Genomic DNA, 21,153 nt, shown 5'->3' with positions numbered 1-21,153 from the left:
TTCCTTCCCCACGCCCACGCGTGCGTGAGCGCAAGCTCCTCCCCGGAACTGCGGTGGACGCTGCCGAGGAGGGCTGGTGAAGCAGTGTCTGAGGCCCCTACACGGTGAGTACCGAGGCCGGAGCCGGAGCGGGGCCGGGGCCGGACCCGGCACCCGAGAGGAGCTGGAGGCAGCCTCCCAGCGCGGACTCTCCAGGCCGTTGGGTTCTCGGGACCAGAGAGGGCGGCCGCCGGCCTCTTCAAGCGTCCTGGCCGACCCTGCGCCGGGAGCCCCTCGGTTTCTCTGCTTCGTGAGCCGGTTCGTGCCTGACGCGAGGCGCCAGCGCCGGGCGCCTGGCCGGGCGCCAGGAGGAGGGACCCCTCCCGCTTGCTCTGCGGGTCGCAGTCCGCGTCCTCGCCCCCATGTGCCTCCCTCCTTCCCCCCGTCGTTGATCCGGGTTGCTTGTGAATGCGGCGTAGGCGATGCTGGGGGTGAACCTTCGTTGCGCTCTGGCTTGCTTTGCCGTCGGGGCGCCATGCTGAGCGGTTCTGGACGTGCGTCACCTTTTTGTCTTCGCCTGATGTTCCAAGGAGACACAGACCCTCATCATCCCCATTTTCCAGACGAGGAACACCCCAGACCCAGAGCGGGCCAGTGACGGGTCCAGATTTCAACCAAGGTTTCCCTTTGTCTTCCCACAGGATCTAGTTTTCTCGGCCTTTCTGAAAAGGGAGAACGTGGCTCGAGTTCCAGTCTGACGGCTTGTGCATAGATCACTTGTTTTTAAATCACTGAAAAGGTAATGAAAAAGCTGGTTGGGTTTTAAGCCAGTTGGCAAAGGCCAGAGTCGTGGCCAAGGCATCTGCCCTCTTGGGGCAAGGCTTGAGAAGGAAGAAAGCTCTGTGCACTCTTAATAAAGCTGTCCTCCTCACCCACCCTCCAGCGACCCCCCGCAGATTCTTATTCAGCCTTCAAAATGGCTTGGGTGTGGCAGGCTTCACCCTCCATACTTTACATAATGTTATTTATTGCAGAGAACATTTTGGGACTTAGCTAGTAAACCCCTCCCCCCTTTTGAAAATATGAGAACACTGAGGTGCAGAGAGGATTAAGCAGGACCTGCCAAGGGCACGCGAGCAGTCGGTGTTGGATCTGGAATCCAAACCAGATCTAGTCATATGTCTTTGTTACACCTCCTGTGTCCCCTCTGTTGCAGGCCAAGCTGCCCACTATGCGGGTACATTTCTTTCCTTCTTTGATCTTGGATCTGGAATCCAGACCAGATCTAGTCTTATGTCTTTGCTACACCTCCTGTGTTCCCTCTGTTGCAGGCCAAGCTGCCCACTATGTGGGTACATTTCTTTCCTTCTTTGATCTTGGTTCTGGAATCCAAACCAGATCTAACTCATATGTCTTTGCTACACCCCCTGTGTCCCCTGTGTTGCAGGCCAAGCTGCCCACTATGTGGGTACATTTCTTTCCTCCTTTGATCTTGGTTCTGGAATCCAAACCAGATCTAGCTCATATGTCTTTGCTACACCCCCTGTGTCCCCTGTGTTGCAGGCCAAGCTGCCCACTATGTGGGTACATTTCTTTCCTCCTTTGATCTTGGATCTGGAATCCAGACCAGATCTAGTCATATGTCTTTGCTACACCTCCTGTGTCCCCTGTGTTGCAGGCCAAGCTGCCCACTATGTGTGTACATTTCTTTCCTTTTGCAATCTTCTCTAGCTGGCAGCATCAGGGTTAGAGCCACCTTTGTGTCCACTTCTTTGCAGGGCCTGATACTCTATAGGCTTCTTAGAAAGTATTTGTTGCCTCGGAACCCTGTGCTGCTCAGTTGCCAATCTAATGGAACATTTCTCTGCTTTTCAGCAGCCATGAAGTTGAAAGAGAAAAAATCGAGGCCAAAGCCACCAAACTATGGCAGAATTCAGAGGAAGGGCATCAAAGTTGTGGGAAAATGGAAGCAGGTGAAGATTGACCCAAATATGTTTGCAGACGGACAGATGGATGACTTGGTGTGCTTTGAGGAACTGACGGATTATCAGTTGGTCTCCTCTGCGGAGAGTTCCTCCAGTCTCTTCTCAAAGGAGGAGCCCAAGAAGAGAAAGGCACAAGCCGTTTCAGAAGGAGAGGAGGAAGGAGAGTCTACCTCCTCAAAGAAAAAGATGAAGTTGAAGAAGAGTAAAGATGTGGAAACTGAAGGAACCGGTGCCCAGAAAGTGTTTGAGAGCAAAGCTACTGAGCCAGGGCCCCAGGGAGATGACACAGTTTGTCCTGATCCAGAGGTAGGGGAGATGGCATCAGAAAGCCTGGCCCAGACGGTTCCAAAAAAGAAGAACAAGAAAGGGAAAAAAACCTCAGAGCCTTCTCAGGGTACTACTACAAAGGTGCCCAAAAAAGCAAAGACCTGGATGCCTGAAATGCATGATCACAAGGCAGATGTATCAGCTTGGAAGGATCTGTTTGTACCCAAGCCAGTTCTCCGAGCGCTCAGCTTTCTAGGCTTCTCTGCCCCGACACCAGTCCAAGCTCTGACCTTGGCACCTGCCATTCGTGACAAACTGGACATCCTTGGGGCTGCTGAGACAGGTAAGGGCTTCCTTATCTGGCGGCCAGGGCAAGATTGCTTCTGGATTGAGCTTGTGGCTGCTAAGAGGCTGGTTGGCTGGGAGACGGGGATGTTGGGAGCATGACCACAAAAGCACTGTTGAGTGAAGGTTTTTAGAAGTCGGCTAGCTCTGGGCTGAAATAGGCCACGTCCTGATTGGTGCCCTAGGCAGGTCACTATTTCTCTGAGCCCTGCAGACCCTGTTATAAAATGGAGATAGACAACTGCAGTACGTCCTTCTTTTGCTACGTGGGTTAAATGTAAGTGCCAACTAAATTTATACATTTATACAATAGTAAACTAGTAACAAAAAACAATAGTAAACTAAAATTTACACAGTACGTTGTAAGTGATCTGCGAATGGTAGTTTTTTTCCAGGTCTTGAGCCTTTTCTGAATGGCTCAGAGGTAAAGTAGGGCTAAGATCAGCCCTCTGGAGAGGTAGATCTTCATTAGTGTAAGGAAGCAGTGTCTCATTCGCAAGAGTTGTCCAGAGATAAAAAGGGCTGCGTTGGGAGTTGGTGGGTTTATTGGCATTGGAAGGATTTGAGTCTGTGATAACCGTTGGGTGGATTTTGTAGGCAGATTTGGGCAGGAGGTGACTATTGGGACTAGGCATTGCTTAAAGATCCCTCATTCCTTGGGCCACCTGAGACTTTGTGAAGCAATGACAGGTAGACTCACCCTGGGGAGACTAAACTACTGATGGGGGAAGGAGCAATACAAGCCTGGAGCTATTAGTCTAACTTGACCAGCAGTAACCAAGAGAAATATATAGGTAATGTGAGCCACATATGTAACTTAAAATTTCCTAGGAGCCATATTAAAAAGGTTTTTAAAAAGTGAAAATTAATTTTAACAATATATTTAACCAATTACATAACATATTTCAGTACACAATGAATGTAAAATTGTTGAGATATTTTACATTCTTATTTTTATACTGTTTTCAGACTCTGATGTGTATTTTCAATGTGCCGCCTATCTCAGTTTAGAGTAACCACATTTTAAGAGCTTGAGAGCTGTATGTGGCTAGTAGCTACTATATTGTATGGCACAGAACTGTAACCAAAAGTGGGGTCCAGCTGCTCACCGCTCAAAAGCCAGTAAAGAGGCCAGGTTGGTGAAAGGAAAGTTTGCTTTATTTTGGATGCCGGCAGCGGAGGCGGGGCGTGGCGGGACAGGGGGTGCTCCTGTCTGAAGGCCGACCCCCCCCACCCCCCCAACCAGTGGACAAGAGCTTTTATAGATGGAGGGGAGGGGGCCGCATGCAGAAACAGCACAGTCAGCTGTTGACAGTCACCTTGAAATTTGTCATTGGTGGTCTGACCAGCATTGTCTTCATTGTTTTAAGTACAGTTAATCTTCAGTTCCAGGGTCGGTTTGTTTCCATTTTCTTGAGGCCAGTTCTCGGAATGGCAGCTTATGTCATGGCTACAGTCTGGGCATCATGTAGTTAACTTTTTCCACCTTGTGGGCGTTTTATCTGTAGATACACAGAGGGTATCTACAAGACAGCTCACAGGATATGGCTCCGAATATTATCTATAGCCCTTGAGAAGGAACTAAAGGTCCTTAGCTATGCTTATTGACTAAACTATTATTATTTAGTCTTGTTGGACTGCTTTCCTTTGCTTCTGCATTTTGTCACTTCTCTGATTAAACTTATTCTTTGGCTGAAGTTTTTCCACAGATAGGATGCAGGCTGAGGACATGGGCGGGAAGGACGATAGAGTCCCGCTCCATTTCAGAGCTAGACCGTGTAGACCAGCGGTCCCCAACCTTTTTGGCACCAGGGACCGGTTTTGTGGAAGACAGTTTTTTTGTTTGTTTGTTTGTTTTTTGCGGTACGCGGGCCTCTCACTGTTGTGGCCTCTCCCGTTGCGGAGCACAGGCTCGGACGCGCAGGCTCAGGGGCCAAGGCTCACGGGCCCAGCCGCTCCACGGCATGTGGGATCTTCCCAGACCGGGCACGAACCCGTGTCCCCTCCATTGGCAGGCGGACTCTCCACCACTGCGCCACCAGGGAAGCCCTGGAAGACAGTTTTTTCCACGGAAGGGGGTGGGTGGTGGTTTCAGGATGATTCAAGTGCATTACACTTCTTGTGCACTTTATTTCTATTATTGTTAGTTACATTGTAATATATGATGAAATAATCATACAGTTCACCATAATGCTGACAGGAGGCCGAGCTCGGGGAGTAATGTGCGCGATGGGGAGCAGCTGTAAATACAGATGAAGCTTCGCTAACTCGCAGGCCGCTCACCTCCTGCTGTGCGGCCTGGTTCCTAACGGGCCACAGACCGCTACCGGTCTGTGGCCTGGGGATTGGGGACCCCTGATTTAGACACTTTGTGCCTTGGATTTCTGGAAGAGTGGTCAGGAAACTTGAGGTGAGATCCTGTATAAGACTCATAAAGATGGAAGAGGGAGGAAACCCCAGGAAAGGGGGATGGAGGTAACAGTGATAGATAGCTTAGAACATTTATTTAACATTTAAATTATGTCACGCCCTGTGTTACATGCATGAACTCAGTTTCTCAAAACCACCCTGAGGTAGGCTCCGTTATTATTCCCATCTTACTGAAGAGGAAACTCGGCCTCACAGAGGGTAGACAGTGTCCCTAAAACTGCCCCACTGAAAAGTGGTAGTGCTTGAATAGTTGTAGGCTAGGTCTATGTGCTCTTAAGCATTCTGCTACACTACTTTGGTATGTGCAGAGAGGCCTGGAAGTCTGTTTCTGGAAGGCAGAGGAGAGATGTGAGCCACTTTGGCTAGAGATTGACATTTGGATGTATACCACAGCTCCTATCAGGCTGTTTCTATGGAATGCTGTGAATCCACAGGTCCAAGTCTCAAAGACTCTTGGGGCTGTGGGCAAACTGCTGCCAATGCAGATAATGAATATATCCATCCCCCCCAAAAGATGTTTGGGCCCCTTAATAATCCCTCCTTCCCTAGGCTCCCCTCCTTGTTCATCCCCAGGTAACCTCTGATAGTCTTTCTATCGCTGTAAATTAGTTTGCACTTTCCAGAATTTTAAAATGGAATCATACAATATGTATTTTGGGGAGGGAGAGTGTCTGCTCTTTAACTCAGCATACTTTGAGATTCAGCCATGTTATTGCAAATACCAGTGGTTCATTTCTTTTTATTGATGAGTAGTATTCCACTGTGTGGATAGAGTGCAGTTTGTTTATCTATCTATTGATGGATAGTTCTGTTCTTTCTAGTTTTTGGCATTTACAAGTAAAACTATCATAAATATTGGTGTAAAAGTCTTTGTATCGATATACGCTTTGATTTCTGTTGGGTGTGGAACACCCACACCTAGGTGTGGAATGGCTAGGTCTTATGGTGAATGTAACTTTTTAGGAGTTTTCCAAAGTGATTGTACCATTTTACATAATCACCAGGTTATGAGAGTTCAGATTGGTCCATGTCCTTGCCAGTACTTGGTGTGGTCAGTCTTTAATTTGATTTAGACTTTAAAAATTTTAGTGATATTTCCTTGTGGCTCTCATTGGTATTTCCCTAGTGACTCCTTGAGCAGCATCTTTTCGAGTGCCTAATTGTATCCATATTATCTTCTTTGGTGGTGTCTGTTTAGTTCTTTTGCCCATGTTTTAATTGGGTTGTGGTTTTCCTATTATTGAATTCACAATATATTCTAGATACACCTCCTTCATCAGATATGTGATGTGCATTTTTTTCTCCCAGTCTGTGGCTTATTTCTTCATTCTCTTTACAGTGTCTTTCGAAGAGCAGGAGTTATTTATTTTGATGAAGTTTAAATGATCACGATTTCTTTGACAGATGTGCTTACCTAAGAATCCCTTGCCTAACACAAGATCACAAAGATTTTCTCCTGCATTTTCTTCTAGAAGTGTTACTAGTTTTAGGTTCTGTGTTTCAGTCTGATCCTTCCTGTGTTAACTTTTATGGGGAGAAATACAGATCAAAGGTTTTGTTTTGTTTTGTTTTGCACGTGGCTATCTAATTATTCCAGCACCGTTTGCTGAAAAACTACTCTTTCTCCACTGAATTGCCTTTGCATCTTTTTTGAAAATCAGTGACCATATAGGTATGGGTCTATTTCTGGAGTCTTTTCTTTTCCATTGATCTATTTGTCTATCTTTACTGTTTTCCCAATACTCACTATGTTGGATACAGTAGCTTTAGAATAAGTCTTAAAATCAGGTAGTATAAGTCCTCCAATTTTGTTCTTTTCAAAAGTTATTTTGGCTATTGTAGGCCCTTGGCATTTCAAGGTGAATTTTAGAGTCAGTTGTTCAATTTCAACAAAAAAGTCAGCTGGTATTCGGATTGGGATTGCCTTGGTTATAGAGCCAACTGAGGACATGACATCTGGACAATATAGAATCTTCCAGTCCATGAATGTGGTATAGCTCTGCATTTTTTTTAGGTCTTCAGTTTTTCTTAGCAGCGCTTTGTACTTTTCAGTGTATGGACATGTATTAGATTTATCCTTAAGTATTTCATATTTTCGATGCTTTTGTACATGGTAATTTAAGATTTCCTATTTCTGATGCTAATAAATAGAAATCTGCATATTTGTATATTGATCTTGTATCCTGCAACTTGGTACCATCAACTAGTTTCTTGAAGATTACATAGGATTTTCTTCAAAGATGATTATTCATCCAATCTGGATGCCTTTTGTTTATTTTTGTCTTATTTATTGCACTGGCTAAAACTCCAGTCCAATTGGAATTGAAGTGGTATAGTGGGCATCATTGCTTCGTTCCTGATCTTTGGGGAAAGATATTCAGTGTTTCATCATTAAGTGTGATGTTAGCAGTAGGTTTTTTCCTATTTGTCCTCTATCAGGTTGAGAAACTTCTCTTCTGTTTCTAGTTTGCAGAAAGATTTTTATCAGGAATGGTTACTGTATTTTTTTAAATGCCTTTTCTGCTTATATTGAGATATATGTTTTTTTCATTTTCAGTTTGTTGATAATGGTGATAAACTGAACTTAGTCGCAGTGTATTATCTGTACATTGTTGGATTTGATTTGCTAAAATTTTGTTGATGCTTTTTGAATTTCTGTTAACGGGATATTGGTTTGTAGTTTTGTCTTCTTGTAATGTCTTTGACTGGTTTTGGAATCAGAGTAATGCAGACCTCAGAGTGAGTTGAAGTATTCCCTTCAATTTTCTGAAGGAGTGTGTATAGAATTGGCATTTTTCTTCCTTAAGTATTTGGTAGAATTCATCTGTGCTTGCACTTCTGTATAGGATGGTTTTTAATTATGAACTTAATTACTTTACCATATTAGAAATATTTTTATTTTTTCTTGAGTGATAGTTTTCTACTTGCAGTTCAGTTAGCTTTTGTTTTGTGAATGTTGAAACCCTGTTACTAGATGCATAAATGTTTAGGACTATTGTATCCTCTAAATGAGTTCACTTTTTTCGTTAAGAAATGGCCCTCTTTTTCCCTGAAGTATTCTGTGTTCTAAAATCTCCTTTGTCAGGTTATTAATGTAGCTTTTCCAGCTTTATTTTGATTAATGTTAGCATGGTGTGTCTTTTTCCATACTTGTACTTTTGTCCTATTTATATCTTTATATTCAAAGTGAGTTTTTTATAGGCAGCATATAATTGGGTCTTGCTGTTTAATCCAACTATCTTGTCTTTTAATTGTGTTGAGATCATTTACATTTCATGTGATTATTGATAATGGTTGGGTTTTAATCTGTTTTGCTATTTGTTTTCTATTTCTCCCAGCTATTCTTTATTCCTTTGTTCCTCTTCTACCTTCTTTTGGATTGAATATTTGTGATACTATTTTATCTTTTTTATAGTCTTATTAGCTATAACTCTTTGTTATGTCCTTTTGGAGGTTGCTTTTGGGTTCGCAGATGATGTCTTCAGTATACCATACCCTACCTTCAAGTGATAATATACTACTTTATATATAGTACAAGAACGTTACAAAAGTATATTTCCATTTTTTCTTTGCTTTGTGCTTTTTGTTTTATACTTTATATGTGTTAGAAATCCCCAAACACATTTTCATTATTTTTGCTTTAAATAGTCCGTTATTTTTTAAAGAAGTTTTAATAAGAAAAAGACTTTTTATATTCATCCATGTCACCGTTTCTGGTGCTCTTCATTCCTTCGTGTTGATCCAGATTTTCAGCCAATATCATCTTTTCTTCTACATGAAAGACTTCCTTTAATATTTCTTGTATACCAGGTCTGCTGATGATAAATTCTTTCGGCTTTTGTATCCCTACAAAAGTCTTTATTTTGCATTTTGTTTTGAAAGAGATTTTTGCTAAGTGTAGAGTTAGAGATTGTCAGATTTTTCCCCCAGGTCTTCAGATAAAGATGTCATTGCACTGTTTTGTAGCATTTGTTGTTTCTGATGAAAAGTGCTGTTTTTCTTCTCTGAAGTTTTATGAGTTTGTTTTTGCTTTCTTTTTTTTTTTTTTTTTTGTTATAGTTCTTGCTTATAGTACCTCGTTCCTGAGAGATGCTCATTTTCCTCTGAAAATTATCTGTGAGAGTTCTTTGAGGTCTGTGATAAAAGTTTCTTCATACAGAGATCACTTATTTGCTTCTGCGTGGGGCATTTTAATTTTGGAACCACTTTAAATTCTCAGCTTGAAGTGGTTTGTTTTGTTTATTTGTTTTTGTCCGCACAGATGGTGTGACTACTTGGGCTCCATATACATTCAAAGGCTAGTTTGCAAATGTTCATGCATAGACAAAAGTTTTAAAGTTTTCTCGAAAACTAAGAAAATTTTCTTTTACTCCCTCCTTCCCCACCAGAGAAAGGTTTTGGGAAAGCATTATACAGATTTCATTCCTTACCCTTCAATTTTGTGTTCCTTTACAACAGCAACACACACACACACACACACACACACACACACACAAACGCACAAAACTTGGCCATCTCTTTAGGGTTTCATTGTTTGGACATTTGTCTGTAGTTTATTGGTGACCTCAGCCCGCAATGCCAGTCTGTCAGACTTTTCCTCAGACTCCTAATTACAGGTGCCCTCTGGTTGCAGTGCTGTAGGGCTACCATAGCTGTGTAGGGTAGAAGGAGCTTTGGATTGGTCAGGGTGGCACTTGGCTATTTCAGGGTCCCTTATTCCGTGTAAAGGATAGAATCTCAGGCAAAAGTATGTACGTCTGTTGATTCACACTGTTTTTGTTTGTTTTTTGTTCTGCTTCTAAGGAAGTGGGAAAACGCTTGCCTTTGCCATTCCAATGATTCATGCAGTGCTGCAGTGGCAGGTGAAGAAGAAGCCTATCCCAGCTCTAAGTAACACAGGAGCACCACTTGGGGAGACCAGTAATGAGGCTGGAGTTGAGACAGGATCACCAGGCAGGGCTGGAACTGAGTCTGGAGCTTTACCTGTTGAGATTGGAATTGAGGGTGAAGCACTGCCCAGTGAGGCTGGAGCGAAGGCTAGAGCAGCACCCAGCCAGGCAAGAGCCAAGATTGGAGCTACAGTCTCAAACCGGGCGCTGCCCTCCTGTGGTGATGACGCTGATGATGCCGGTGAAGGACCTTCTTCCCTGATCAGGGCGACGCCCGTTCCCAAACAGGATGAAGGCAAGGAGGAGAAGCTTGATGAAGAGCAGACTAGAAAGTCACAACAAGAATTGGGCGGCAAAATTGCACATCCAAGGCGTCCTCTGCTTGGACTGGTTCTGACTCCCACTCGAGAGCTAGCCGTTCAAGTCAAACAACACATTGACGCTGCGGCCAAGTTCACAAGTGAGGTTCAATTCCGTTTAATAAACGTTGCCTGAAAGGATCCCAGTAGCTGGGGTGGCAGAGGTGAATCAGCTGTGCCCGCCCTCTAGAGGGAACCTTTCTCTTCTGCCAGAGCATGAAGCCCGGCAGAAAACTGTTTGTGTGACACATTCTTTATTCTCCCAAGGATAACACCTAGCTAATGCTGTTCTAGCTGCATAGGAAATTAGTTAACTTACTGGATACAGTAGATACTTGGGGCAGCGTTTGGCAAACCACTGTTTGGGTTTTTGTGGGGTTTTTGGTAAATAAAGTACTGCCACACCCTCTTATTTACATATGTCTGTGGTCACTTTTGCATCACCAATGCAGAGTGGAATAGAGGTAGTAATTGTACACAGACCATTTAGCCCACAGGGCCAAAAATGTTTACTGTTGGAAAAGTTTGTTGACTCTTGCCTTTGGGCATTAGAACTTAACTTTTTCAGGGAATTCTTTGGGAGAGGCTGCAGAGTCGGGGTTTCAATTTTATAGTAAAAGGATCAGTTACTTATCAAGCTCTGACTGTGTATTACAAGGCACTTCACTAATGCTTTGCTTGCATGACCCTTTGTGTTCCTTCCTTACTGGCTACCATGCGAAGTCCTCCACTAGAGAGGAGAAGAGAACACTAGCCATCAGAGGAGATTCAGTTTAATTTTAATTGAGGGGCATGGGCAGGAACGCCTAGGGGAGGTGTGTCACCGCTACGAGTTACATCTTTCCCGGCACCGTGGTGCACCACTGCTCATTTTGTCCAGAGCTTTGGATGTCACCATGCCTGGGTTCAAATCCAGCCCTACTGGTGTGGTTGGAGGGGAAAGAGTAGAAAAAAATGAGGTTGGGGAAATAGTGAGGGCCTAGATCCTAGAAGACCTGGTAAGCCCTCTAGCAGTGGCATCAACAGGGCAGGCCAGATGTTAGCACGCCCCTGGGGAGGGGAGCTGTGCTGGTGACTGGCAGCCTTTACTAATCTGGGGGCGCCTGTGTCAGCGTTGGAAAAAATAAGCAATCAGTCTGAATAACAGTGTCCCTTACGTTTTGTGTACCATAGGCATTAAAACTGCTATTTTGGTTGGTGGAATGTCCACACAGAAACAGCAGAGGATGCTGAACCGTCAGCCTGAGATTGTGGTTGCCACTCCAGGCCGGCTGTGGGAGCTAGTTAAAGAAAAGCACCCTCATTTGAGCAACCTTCGGCAGCTCAGGTGAGAAACAGTACCTCCCCCTTTCCCCCAGCCCCTGTTCTGAAGTGGAACTGAGGTGACATGGCACAGTGTGCAATGCCTTCTCCCTGTTACAAAGTGCCATGGTGTGGCACTAGCCAGACTTGGGCCTTTAGAAAGCCGAGCATGTGTGCGGGGGATTAGCTGAGGGCCCTGGGGTGGGGGGGCGGTAGAGTATATGCCGTGGGGGACTCCTCTTACCTGCTGCTAACCAGGTGATGTGGGTCTGTCTGGATCTGTAGGTGCCTGGTGATCGATGAGGCTGACCGCATGGTTGAGAAAGGCCACTTTGCTGAGCTCTCACAGCTGCTAGAGATGCTCGGTGATGCCCAGTACAACCCAAAGAGACAGACACTTGTTTTTTCGGCCACGCTGACCCTGGTACATCAAGCTCCTGTTCGAATCCTTCACAAGAAGCACGCTAAGAAAATCGACAAATCTGCCAAACTTGACCTCCTCATGCAGAAGATTGGCATGAGGGGCAAGCCCAAGGTCATCGACCTTACAAGAAAGGAGGCCACGGTAGAGACACTGACAGAGACCAAGATCCATTGTGAGACTGATGAGAAAGACTTATATCTGTACTACTTCCTGATGCAGTACCCAGGCCGCACCTTAGTGTTTGCCAACAGTATCTCCTGCATCAAACGCCTCTCGGGGCTCCTCAAAGCCCTGGATGTCATGCCGCTGACCCTGCACGCCTGCATGCACCAGAAGCAGAGGCTCAGAAACCTGGAGCAGTTTGCCCATCTGCAGGAGTAAGTCAGGCCTGTCCACAGATTAGCCATTGGGTCTAGTTCGCCAGGATGGTGGGAAGCTACCTTCTTTCATGGGATCCTTATCGGTAGAAGGTAGCCTTTTTTTTTTCTGCACAGCGTGAGGCAGGCTCACTGTCATCTAGTACATTTGGTTGCTGGTAATGCCCAACAGAAACGTCTTTAATAATGAGTAATGGTGACAATAATACCTATTATTATTGAACACTTAACAGTAGATTAAGTATTGTGCTTGCATTTTAGATACATTATTACATTCATTCACTTCTCACATCCTTGAGAAGAAGAATAGAGACATGGTTAAGAGCACAGACCGGAAGCGGACTGCTTGAGATCACACCCTGGCTGTGTCACTTCTAGCTGGTCAGATTACTTCTTCATGTCTCAGTTTTCTCATAATCAGTATAATAATAGAAGTTATGGCAGAGGGTTGCTCTGAGGAGTGAGTGACTTTATGCATTTGAAGTGTTCGGAGCAGTGCTTGGCACGTGGTGTGAGCTTGCTAAATGTTAGCTTTAATACTGACCACTTGTCATTGTTCTTATTTTATAGATTAAAAAAGTAAGGTTTAGAAAAGCACATAAGCTTGCCCAAGGTTTCTCGGCTCGGAAGTGGCAGAGCTGGGCCCCAGAGCAGCCTGTCAGACTGCGGAGCTCACGCTGTCATGTCCACCTGCTCTTGGGCCTGATGGTCAGGCAGGCAGCACGCTGCAGATTGTCAAAGTGAGGGCCTGGGAAGCTGGACTTTAAATTGGCTTCTGCCCACATTGTTTTGTCCGGTTACCGGTTACAGATCAGTTGCAAGAACAAGTGGTTCACTTCCCTCTGAATGTTAGTAAGTAGAGTTAGTGGTTCATTGGATCAGGAGTTGGCAAACTATAGCCCATGGGCCAGATCTGGCTTGTTGCCTGTTTTTATAAGTAAAGTTTTATCGGAACACAGCGAGGCCTATTTATGTATCGCCTATAGCTGTTTTTGTGCTATAATGGCAGAGTTGAGTAGTTTCAACAGACATCACCCACGAAGCCAAAAATAGTTTACTCTCTGGCCCTTTACAGAAGAAGTTTGCTGACCTTGACTTAGAATGGTGGTTTAATATTTTACAAACTTTAGTTTGCATCATATTCCGCAGCCCTATCTCAGAGATGCAGGAAGTGGGGACCCTGAAGGGCCTAAAATCTTTAGTTTTTAAGACATACCTCAGGTGCTTTTGACTCCCCTCAAACTACACATACATTAAGAAACATCACCCAGTACATATTACTGAGTGCTTGCTGGGAACCTGGCACTGTTCTAGGGGCTGGTAATACAGTAGTGAGTAGTGCAGAGTCCCTGCTCTCATGGAGTTTACATCCCAGGGGAGGGAGGTAATAAACTGAAAAGTAAGTATACAGTTCGTCACGTGGTGCTAAGTGCTAAGAGGTAAAGTTGTATGGGGAGTTGTGCAGACTGTGGGTGTGTGGTCTGGGAGGCTTTTCTCATAAGGTGAGATTTGAGCAGAGAGTGGAAGAAAGTAAGGAAATGTGAATATCGGAGGAAGACCTTTATGGCCTAAGGCGCACTAAGTGCACAGGCTGGGACGTAAGAGCAGGTCTGGCGTGTTTGAGAAGAGCGAGGAGAGCGAGGACGCCTGTGTGACTGGAGGGAATGAAGTGGGAGGGTGATAGGAGATGAGGTCACGACCTAGAGTACGGCCCCATTTAATGCACTTGAGGTAGGCTTTATTATTGCAGAGTGTGGCTTGTCAATTGCGGCCAGTGAAACCCACGTTTGCATCCTGGCTCCACAACTGAATAGCCATATATATACCTTGGGAAGTTAATGGCTCTGAGCCTCAGCTTCTTTATCTGTCAGAGGGAGATGTGTAATAGTATTGTCTCGTAGAGTGTTTCTAAGGATGGTCGTGTTTAGGGTACTCAGTTGGTGGTCAGAATTCGATTAATGATAGCCGTTAGTTGTTATTAATGAGCTTTCTCTCTCCACCACAGTTGTGTTCTCCTGGCGACAGATGTGGCAGCTCGGGGCCTGGATATTCCTAAAGTCCAGCATGTCATCCATTACCAGGTAGGGACATCAGGGAATTTGTAGGCATCTCCCAACACTGAGTGGGGAATTTTTAAAGCAAGGGTTGAGGGAGGGAGGAAGGGGAGGGAGGAGGAATTGTTGGTCCCGAGGCCTCGTGCAACAGAGAATAATACCACGAGCATCTGGTGACCAACTGGCTGCCGCCACTTCGGGAACACCGTGCTGAGAGTTATTCTCCAACACCTCTTGACACTGTCTGATGTCAAATATCAGATAGCCCCTTTCTTTTTGACTTGGGCAGACTACTTAATATTGGCAGGTTAGAGTCGTAGTTTCTTCCATGAAATGGGCATAATAAGTTTAGCGTGTAACATGATTACCCTGCTTGTAGAGAAATAAAGGAATGTGGTCATTAAGTCCTGCCCGGGCTTAAATCCCAGCTGTGTAACCTTGAGCAAGTGATTTAGTCTCTTTGTGCCTCAGTTTTTTCATTTGTTAAATGGCAGTTATTACGGTATCGACTTCCTAAGTTCTTATTAAGGTGAAATAAGTTACTTTGCGTGAGGCGTTTCAAAAGCCACAGGTGGTGCCTCCTAAATGTGAGCTGCTGTTGATACTGACGTGAACATCAGCACGGGTACCTAGTAAAGATTAGCGTAGTGTGGCGGTTAGGCATGTGGGCTCCGGAAGCACGCTTCCAGCGTTTGAATCCTTCCTGGCGGCTGCTGAGCGGGTTAGCTCTCGGCACGTTACTTAGTATCTCTGGTTTCAGTGTCATCGTTTGTAAAGTGGGAGTAATAATGCTACCTACGCCATAGGGTTGTCACAGGATTAAATTGAGCTAATGCGGACGGATCGCCTAGCGAGTGTAAGTCTTCAACAAATGGGAGCTGTTCTGGCATGCTTGTTTCCCCTTTAAACCCTTCATGCTTTTAACCATCTTTGAGGGTGCCAATTCAGCTTAGCAAATCTTTATTCTTCCTCTTTTGGGGAAAGAGTCTGGGTCAGTCTCTCGGAAATATCCAGATGAACAAAAACCGTTCTAGCCCGGAAGAAGTATCACATCCACCAGAGAACGTGAGATGACCATACCCGTAACTTAAGGCAGAAGATATTAGAAAGTTGCAAAATAAAATCGGAGAGAGAGATAACTGCTAGTTTGGGAGGTTAGGAGGTTGGAAAGTGCTTTCTAAAAGATGCTTGGCATTTACGGATGCAGAGGATTTGGGCATGTAGAGGTAGAGAAGGAAGCAGGAGAAGGAGCAAACATGTGGAAGGGGGCAGCGGACAGGGAGGGAGAAGAAGGGGTTGTATGACAGAAGAGGAAAGTGAAGAATGGCAGCATTTCCAGCACATTACGAACCACTGATCACCGTGCTTAGGGCACTGCGTTGGAAAAGATGCTGAGCCTTCTCGGGGCTCAGTGGAGGAGACTGTTCTTGATTAGTGGTGTGTGCCATGGGTGTGGGAAGGGAGGGATTGTCAGCTCCCATGCCACATTATCCGTGGATAACATATCCAGTTTTTATTGGAGTAGAGGCAGCATAGCCCGGGCGTTAGCATGGTCTTTGGAGCTGGACTGCTTCATTTCGAATCCCGGCTCCACCATTTAGTTGGGTAACTTAGGGGAAACTGCTTCACATCGGTGTGTTTCAGTTTCCCGGTCTATAACATGGATCATCGTGAAAGCATCTATTTCCTGTTGCTGTTGTTGAGGGATAAATGGGGTAGTAATACACGCAGAGGGCTTAGAATTGCCTGGCACGTTGATTACCATCATCCATCATCCATGCAGAGTTAATGAAGAACCATTAGAGTTTCTTTAGGTAGAGGGGTTATGATGGTCAGAGCTTTGGCTCTGGAAGATGACACTGGCAGCTTTGGGTTGGGTCAGGGGGGCGGTGGCAGGACTAGAGACCAAATAAGAAGTGACTGCCATTGTCCAGTTGAATGGTCTTGAGGACCTGAACCAGGGCAGGGGCCATGGGAGGGCAGAGCCTGCATAGTGAATGGGCTAAACCTGGGGACAGTTTGGATGTGGGACTTAGGGAGAAGGGCTGGATCTGTCCACAGTGCTGGAGAGGTTTCTAGCTGCCTGGCTGAGAGGGAGGAGAGTCCAGCCTTGGGTTGTTGGCCTTGAGGGGAAGAGCAGTGCTTGGTGACAGTCACGATGACCTCCCAGTTCCTCCTTTGGCAGGTCCCTCGTACCTCGGAGATTTATGTCCACCGAAGCGGTCGAACTGCTCGTGCCACCAGTGAAGGCCTCAGCCTGATGCTGGTTGGGCCTGAGGACGTGATCAACTTTAAGAAGATCTACAAAACCCTTAAGAAAGATGAGGACATCCCGCTGTTCCCTGTACAGGCAAAGTATATGGATGCAGTCAAGGTAAAAAGAAAAGTTCAAAGCCCAGTGCTAATGAGGGGAGGGATTGGGCTGCTCCCTCACTTTGCTGTGAGATTCTTGCAGTACCACCCTTGGGAACGAATTAGTAGTTCTGCCAATAGCTAAGCAGGGAGATTTGTAAAAAAAAAAAAAAAAAAAAAAAAAAGAAATGGGTGGGGGGCACCGTGTCTGGCAGAAGGGGGGATAGGGTGAGTGGCCAGAGTGGGAGGAGTTCTCTTCATGAACCCTTCCTTCCCTCCACCCCTGAAACCTCCACCATCACCCCCACCCCGCCCATGGCAGGGGCAGTGAGCATGGCTGTCTGGACATGCCTTTGGATGGAGGGTTGTAGGGAAGTGAGGTCAGTGTGTGGTGCTGAGGCAGAAACTAAAGCTTTGTCACATCCCTGAAGCAGATGCCTGTAATTCCTACCTTCGGGGGTTTATTTTTAACTCAATAAACATTGCCTGAATGGGTGCTGCTTATTATGGGCTGCAGCGTGTCAGGCACCAAAACAGGGTGGGTTCTCTTCCATAGAAATCCACTGGCTCGTGAGGCAGGTTGAGTCCAGGCTGAAGTTCAGGTACAAATGGAGCACTGTGGACTGGTGGGTATGTGGTCACATTGGTAGGAGATTTAGTTTCCTCCAAGCCTCCTGCAGGCAGAGATGTGAAGGGGTGAAGAAGGGATGGAGTTCCAGGAATTGGGGGAGCAAAAAGCAAGGAGTGGTTCAAGCTCTGCTGGCTCCTGTGGCTCAAAAGGACTGTTAGCTGTGTGGGGAAATACGGTGGGAGGTGAGATGGAGCGGTGGAGAATGCAGAGAGGATTAGGAGCCACCCCGGCTTCCCGTGGCTCTTTTCCCCCACATCACAAGATCTTTCCCATTATCCTGGTGTATCCTGTTGCTGCGGTCTGAACCCAGAACCCAGGAGAAGGAGAACTGAAGTGTTTTTGGCAGAGGACAGTGTGGAAGAGGGGGATGGCAGTTATGCGTTGTCCCTGTGAGTGACAGCGGGACCCTAACTGAGGGCTCTCGGGGTGTCTCCAGGTCTCAGCTCAGCTATGGAAGCCAGCTGCGGTGTCTGGGGAAACGGTTCCCTTTGACACGTGAAGGTCGGGAGTCTGACCGAGGTGGGCTGCCAAGAAGAGGGGCTGTTCGAGCGGGTTTGGAAAGCCGGCTCTTGTGGTTCGCGTGTACATGCTCACAAGTAGCAGTTGCCCTCTGTGCTTTAATCAGGAACCAAAGCAAATGCATTTTGATGGGAGCTAAGGTGCATCTCACTGAACACTGATCTCAAGAGCTTTTTTAAAAACACAACTTAAATGAGACTTTGCTTCCCAGAGCCCTCAATCCTCTGTCACATGAATACTTTCTTTTCCTTTCCCCTAGGAGCGAATCCATTTAGCTCGACAGGTTGAAAAAGCTGAGTATCGCAACTTCCAGGCTTGTCTGCACAACTCTTGGATTGAGCAGGCAGCGGCTGCCCTTGAGATTGAGCTGGAAGAAGAAATGTACAAGGGTAAGGGGCAAGGTGGACTCGGGGAAGGGTTCACTCAGCTTTGATCTTTCGTTTTTCCCTTCAGCTTCTGTCTGTGGGAACCTCCCCACCACCGTGGGTCCTGTCAAAATCGGCAAGACGCCTTTCCCTTCTTTGTGACAGATGAGCCTAAAGCCCTCAGCCTCTGTCTGCTTCTGTCATCGTTTGTCTGGAGCCTGTAGCTCCACCCCTCGTGTGGAGAGGCAGTGGAGTACAGTGACGTCAGGGCAGGCTCCGGGGCCAGACTGCATGTGTGTGACCGCTGCCCCATCCCTTAACTAGCTGTGTGACCGGGTCAAGTTACTTAACCTCTCTGTTGTACCTAGGCTGTCCTCATTTGTAAAACGCAGCTCGTAAAGTACCTACTACCTCATGGGGTTGCAAAGATGGCTTGAGTTAATGAGTATAAAGTGCTTATAACAGTGCCTGGCAAATGGAAAGTATTGGGTACATTTTAAGTTATTTATTGTCACCTGTCTTCCAAGCTGACAGATTACTTCTGTCATCATCTCATTTGATCTTCTCCGGTCTCATGATGTAAACAGAGCAGGAATCGTTACTACATTTGGGAACTAGAGGCTCACAGAAGCGATTTGTGCAGGGAAGCAGCTCCAGCACCAGGTGTTGACGGAGTCCGTGCTCCGAACCGAGGCCAGAGACTAAGGATTCAGGGATGAATCTGTGTGGTCCTCGCTCTGGGAAAGCTCCTGACTCTAAGAAGTGGTAAAACCACATCTAGAACTAACACCAGAATTAGGTCCAGTGCTCTTTCCACCGCACAAGTGGGCAGCTCAGCTGAGGTGTTGGCATCTCGGTGCCAAAGCCAACAAATTCAGAGGCAGGCTTAACTGCTCCCTGCTCAGCATGGAAGCCAGGAACCAAATCACTAGGCTCGATGACAGTCAGTGGTCCTCCTGGTAGCTCAGGCTTGGGGCTAGGGCTGTGATGTGAGGCGTGGAGCCCTCTGGCCGTGTCTGCCTCTACAGGTGCAGTTACAACGCTGGCGGGGAGATGCAGGGGAGCTGGGCTGCATAGGTGGCTTTCACTGTCTCCTGAGGGGTTTGTAGCCATCCAGTCACCAAATTCCAGGCAACCAGTGGGTGGGTCATAGGAAGAAAAGTGATCTTCAGGTCAGGAGACTGGGGTACTAATCTCAACTTGGCAGCTAGCTAGCTCTGTGACCTTGGGCAAGTGACCTGGATTTCCTCAACTGTAAACTAAAGATAATTCCTGTCTTAGAGGATTTTTTGGAGGGGTAAAGGACAGAGGGGCCCTGAGCGGTTCTCTAAACTGTGTTGGAAGTCAGCCAACAGTAGTTTCTGCAGAGGGCGTTCCTCCCCATCCTCCCCAAGGGTCCCAGAACACTTCTCATCACAAGTATTATCCATCAGGGGACGCAGAGTGCTCCTACAAGCCATAGTAAACATGATCTGTTTTGAATTGTGTTTCAAGGAGGAAAAGTTGACCAGCAAGAAGAGCGTCGGCGACAAAAGCAGACGAAAGTCCTGAAGAAGGAGCTGCGCCATTTACTCTCCCAACCGCTGTTTAAAGATGGTCTGAAAACCAAGTATCCCACTCAGTCTGGCAAGCTGCCCGAGCTCGTGTCCACCCCAAGAAATGGTGAGTCCGCGCTGAGCTGCCTCTCCAAACAGAAGAAGAAGAAAAAGAAGCAGCCGAAAGAGCAGCGGCAGGAACAGCCACAGCCAAGCACAAGTGCAGACTAACCGCCCCCCAGGTCAGAGCCTGCTGGGGCCTGCACATTGTGTCTCTGTTCTCTGGTTGTACGGAAAACCTTCGCGCCTTTGGCTTCACGCCACTGTCAGCCCCAGTTACAGAAATCTCCCTCTTGCATACCACCTCCCATAGCAGGAGAGACCTCATGCAGATCTGTGTTGTTTCACAGTAAGAATTCTATGTAGCAGCTTATATATTTCTGCATTCCAGTGTTTACAGGCTTCTTGTATGGTTAACTTGATTTCCTCAATTAAAAACAATGGTCAGAACCAGCGCTTTTTCTTGAGTTTTTAGCCAGGATACGGGGGACACCGTCATAGTCCTCTGGCTGCAGGATGCACGCGGGGTGCGTCTCACTCCGCTGCACGGTGTGGATAGAGCGAGAGGCTGGTGAGCTTCGCAGATCACTGTAAAGTCCTTTCTGCCTGGGTCCCCACCGCGTGTCCCCGTTTTTCTCCACAGAAGAATCCTGACAGCTCCTTAGCTCTACCGCTGCTGTCCCGTCTTAGCCTCGCGGGGAGGTGGGCAGGGAAGAGATTGCCGGCTTCCAAGAGAACACAGCTTCCGTGATACCACAGAGCCACGTGTGGGGAAGCCAGGAGCAGTCTGCTGAGTGGGGCGGTGAGGCACCTGGGATCTGGCCCTGGCCAGTCTCTCCAGCCTCGTGTCTCTGCTCCCTTCCTCTGTGTGACGGAACTGGTTGCTGCCCACGGTCTCACGCCCCCATTCTTTGGCCCTGAGCCTTTGTCCAAGCTTTTCCTTGGCCTGTTTGCCTTTTCCTGCCCCTGAGCTCTGCTGGCCCCTGAGACCCAGGAGGTGATGTGTTCCTCTCGTGAGCAGCTCCCACAGTACCCAGGCTCACCCTCTTCACAGTACTTGCCACACTGCTCTCCGGCACCTGGCTGAGCTCCCTTCGGGCAGAAGCTGCTTCTTACTCCTTTCAGCCCTTGCACTTAGATCAGGGCCTGGTGTTAATGTGTGCTGAGGGAACCCGAGACCTCCCGGCGCCACCGCAGCTTCCTCTGGGTCAGCCTGGGTGAGTAGCCACAGTCCTGGGAGAAGCACTGATTTCTGCACAGCTAAGTCTGGGCTTCTAAAC

General features: G+C 46.8%; 1 protein-coding gene across 3 annotated transcripts; it reads left to right on the top strand.

The window, feature by feature from the left end:
- Positions 1-85: 85 nt before the first annotated feature.
- DDX24 (DEAD-box helicase 24) lies at positions 86-20,326 on the top strand. 3 transcript variants are annotated; one of them, XM_081229468.1, is made up of 10 exons: positions 86-104; positions 681-778; positions 1,855-2,574; positions 9,810-10,355; positions 11,428-11,581; positions 11,842-12,357; positions 14,363-14,438; positions 16,597-16,785; positions 18,173-18,302; positions 19,773-20,326. In XM_081229468.1, exons 3-10 carry the CDS (start codon positions 1,860-1,862, stop codon positions 20,042-20,044), a joined length of 2,598 nt encoding a protein of 865 aa, XP_081085594.1. In that variant the 5' UTR covers positions 86-104; positions 681-778; positions 1,855-1,859; the 3' UTR covers positions 20,045-20,326. The 3 variants fall into 3 exon arrangements, with proteins under 3 accessions (XP_081085594.1, XP_081085595.1, XP_081085593.1); XM_081229469.1 differs by lacking the exon at positions 86-104 and adding an exon at positions 111-297 and having other exon boundaries at positions 1,858-2,574; XM_081229467.1 differs by lacking the exon at positions 86-104 and adding an exon at positions 111-297.
- Positions 20,327-21,153: the final 827 nt, after the last annotated feature.

This window comes from Mesoplodon bidens (assembly GCF_964165515.1).
Source record: "Mesoplodon bidens genome assembly, chromosome: 3".
Taxonomy (NCBI): Eukaryota; Metazoa; Chordata; class Mammalia; order Artiodactyla; family Ziphiidae; genus Mesoplodon; species Mesoplodon bidens.
Note: the sequence above shows the minus strand (reverse complement) of the source record. Positions and strands in the feature narration are given on the sequence as shown.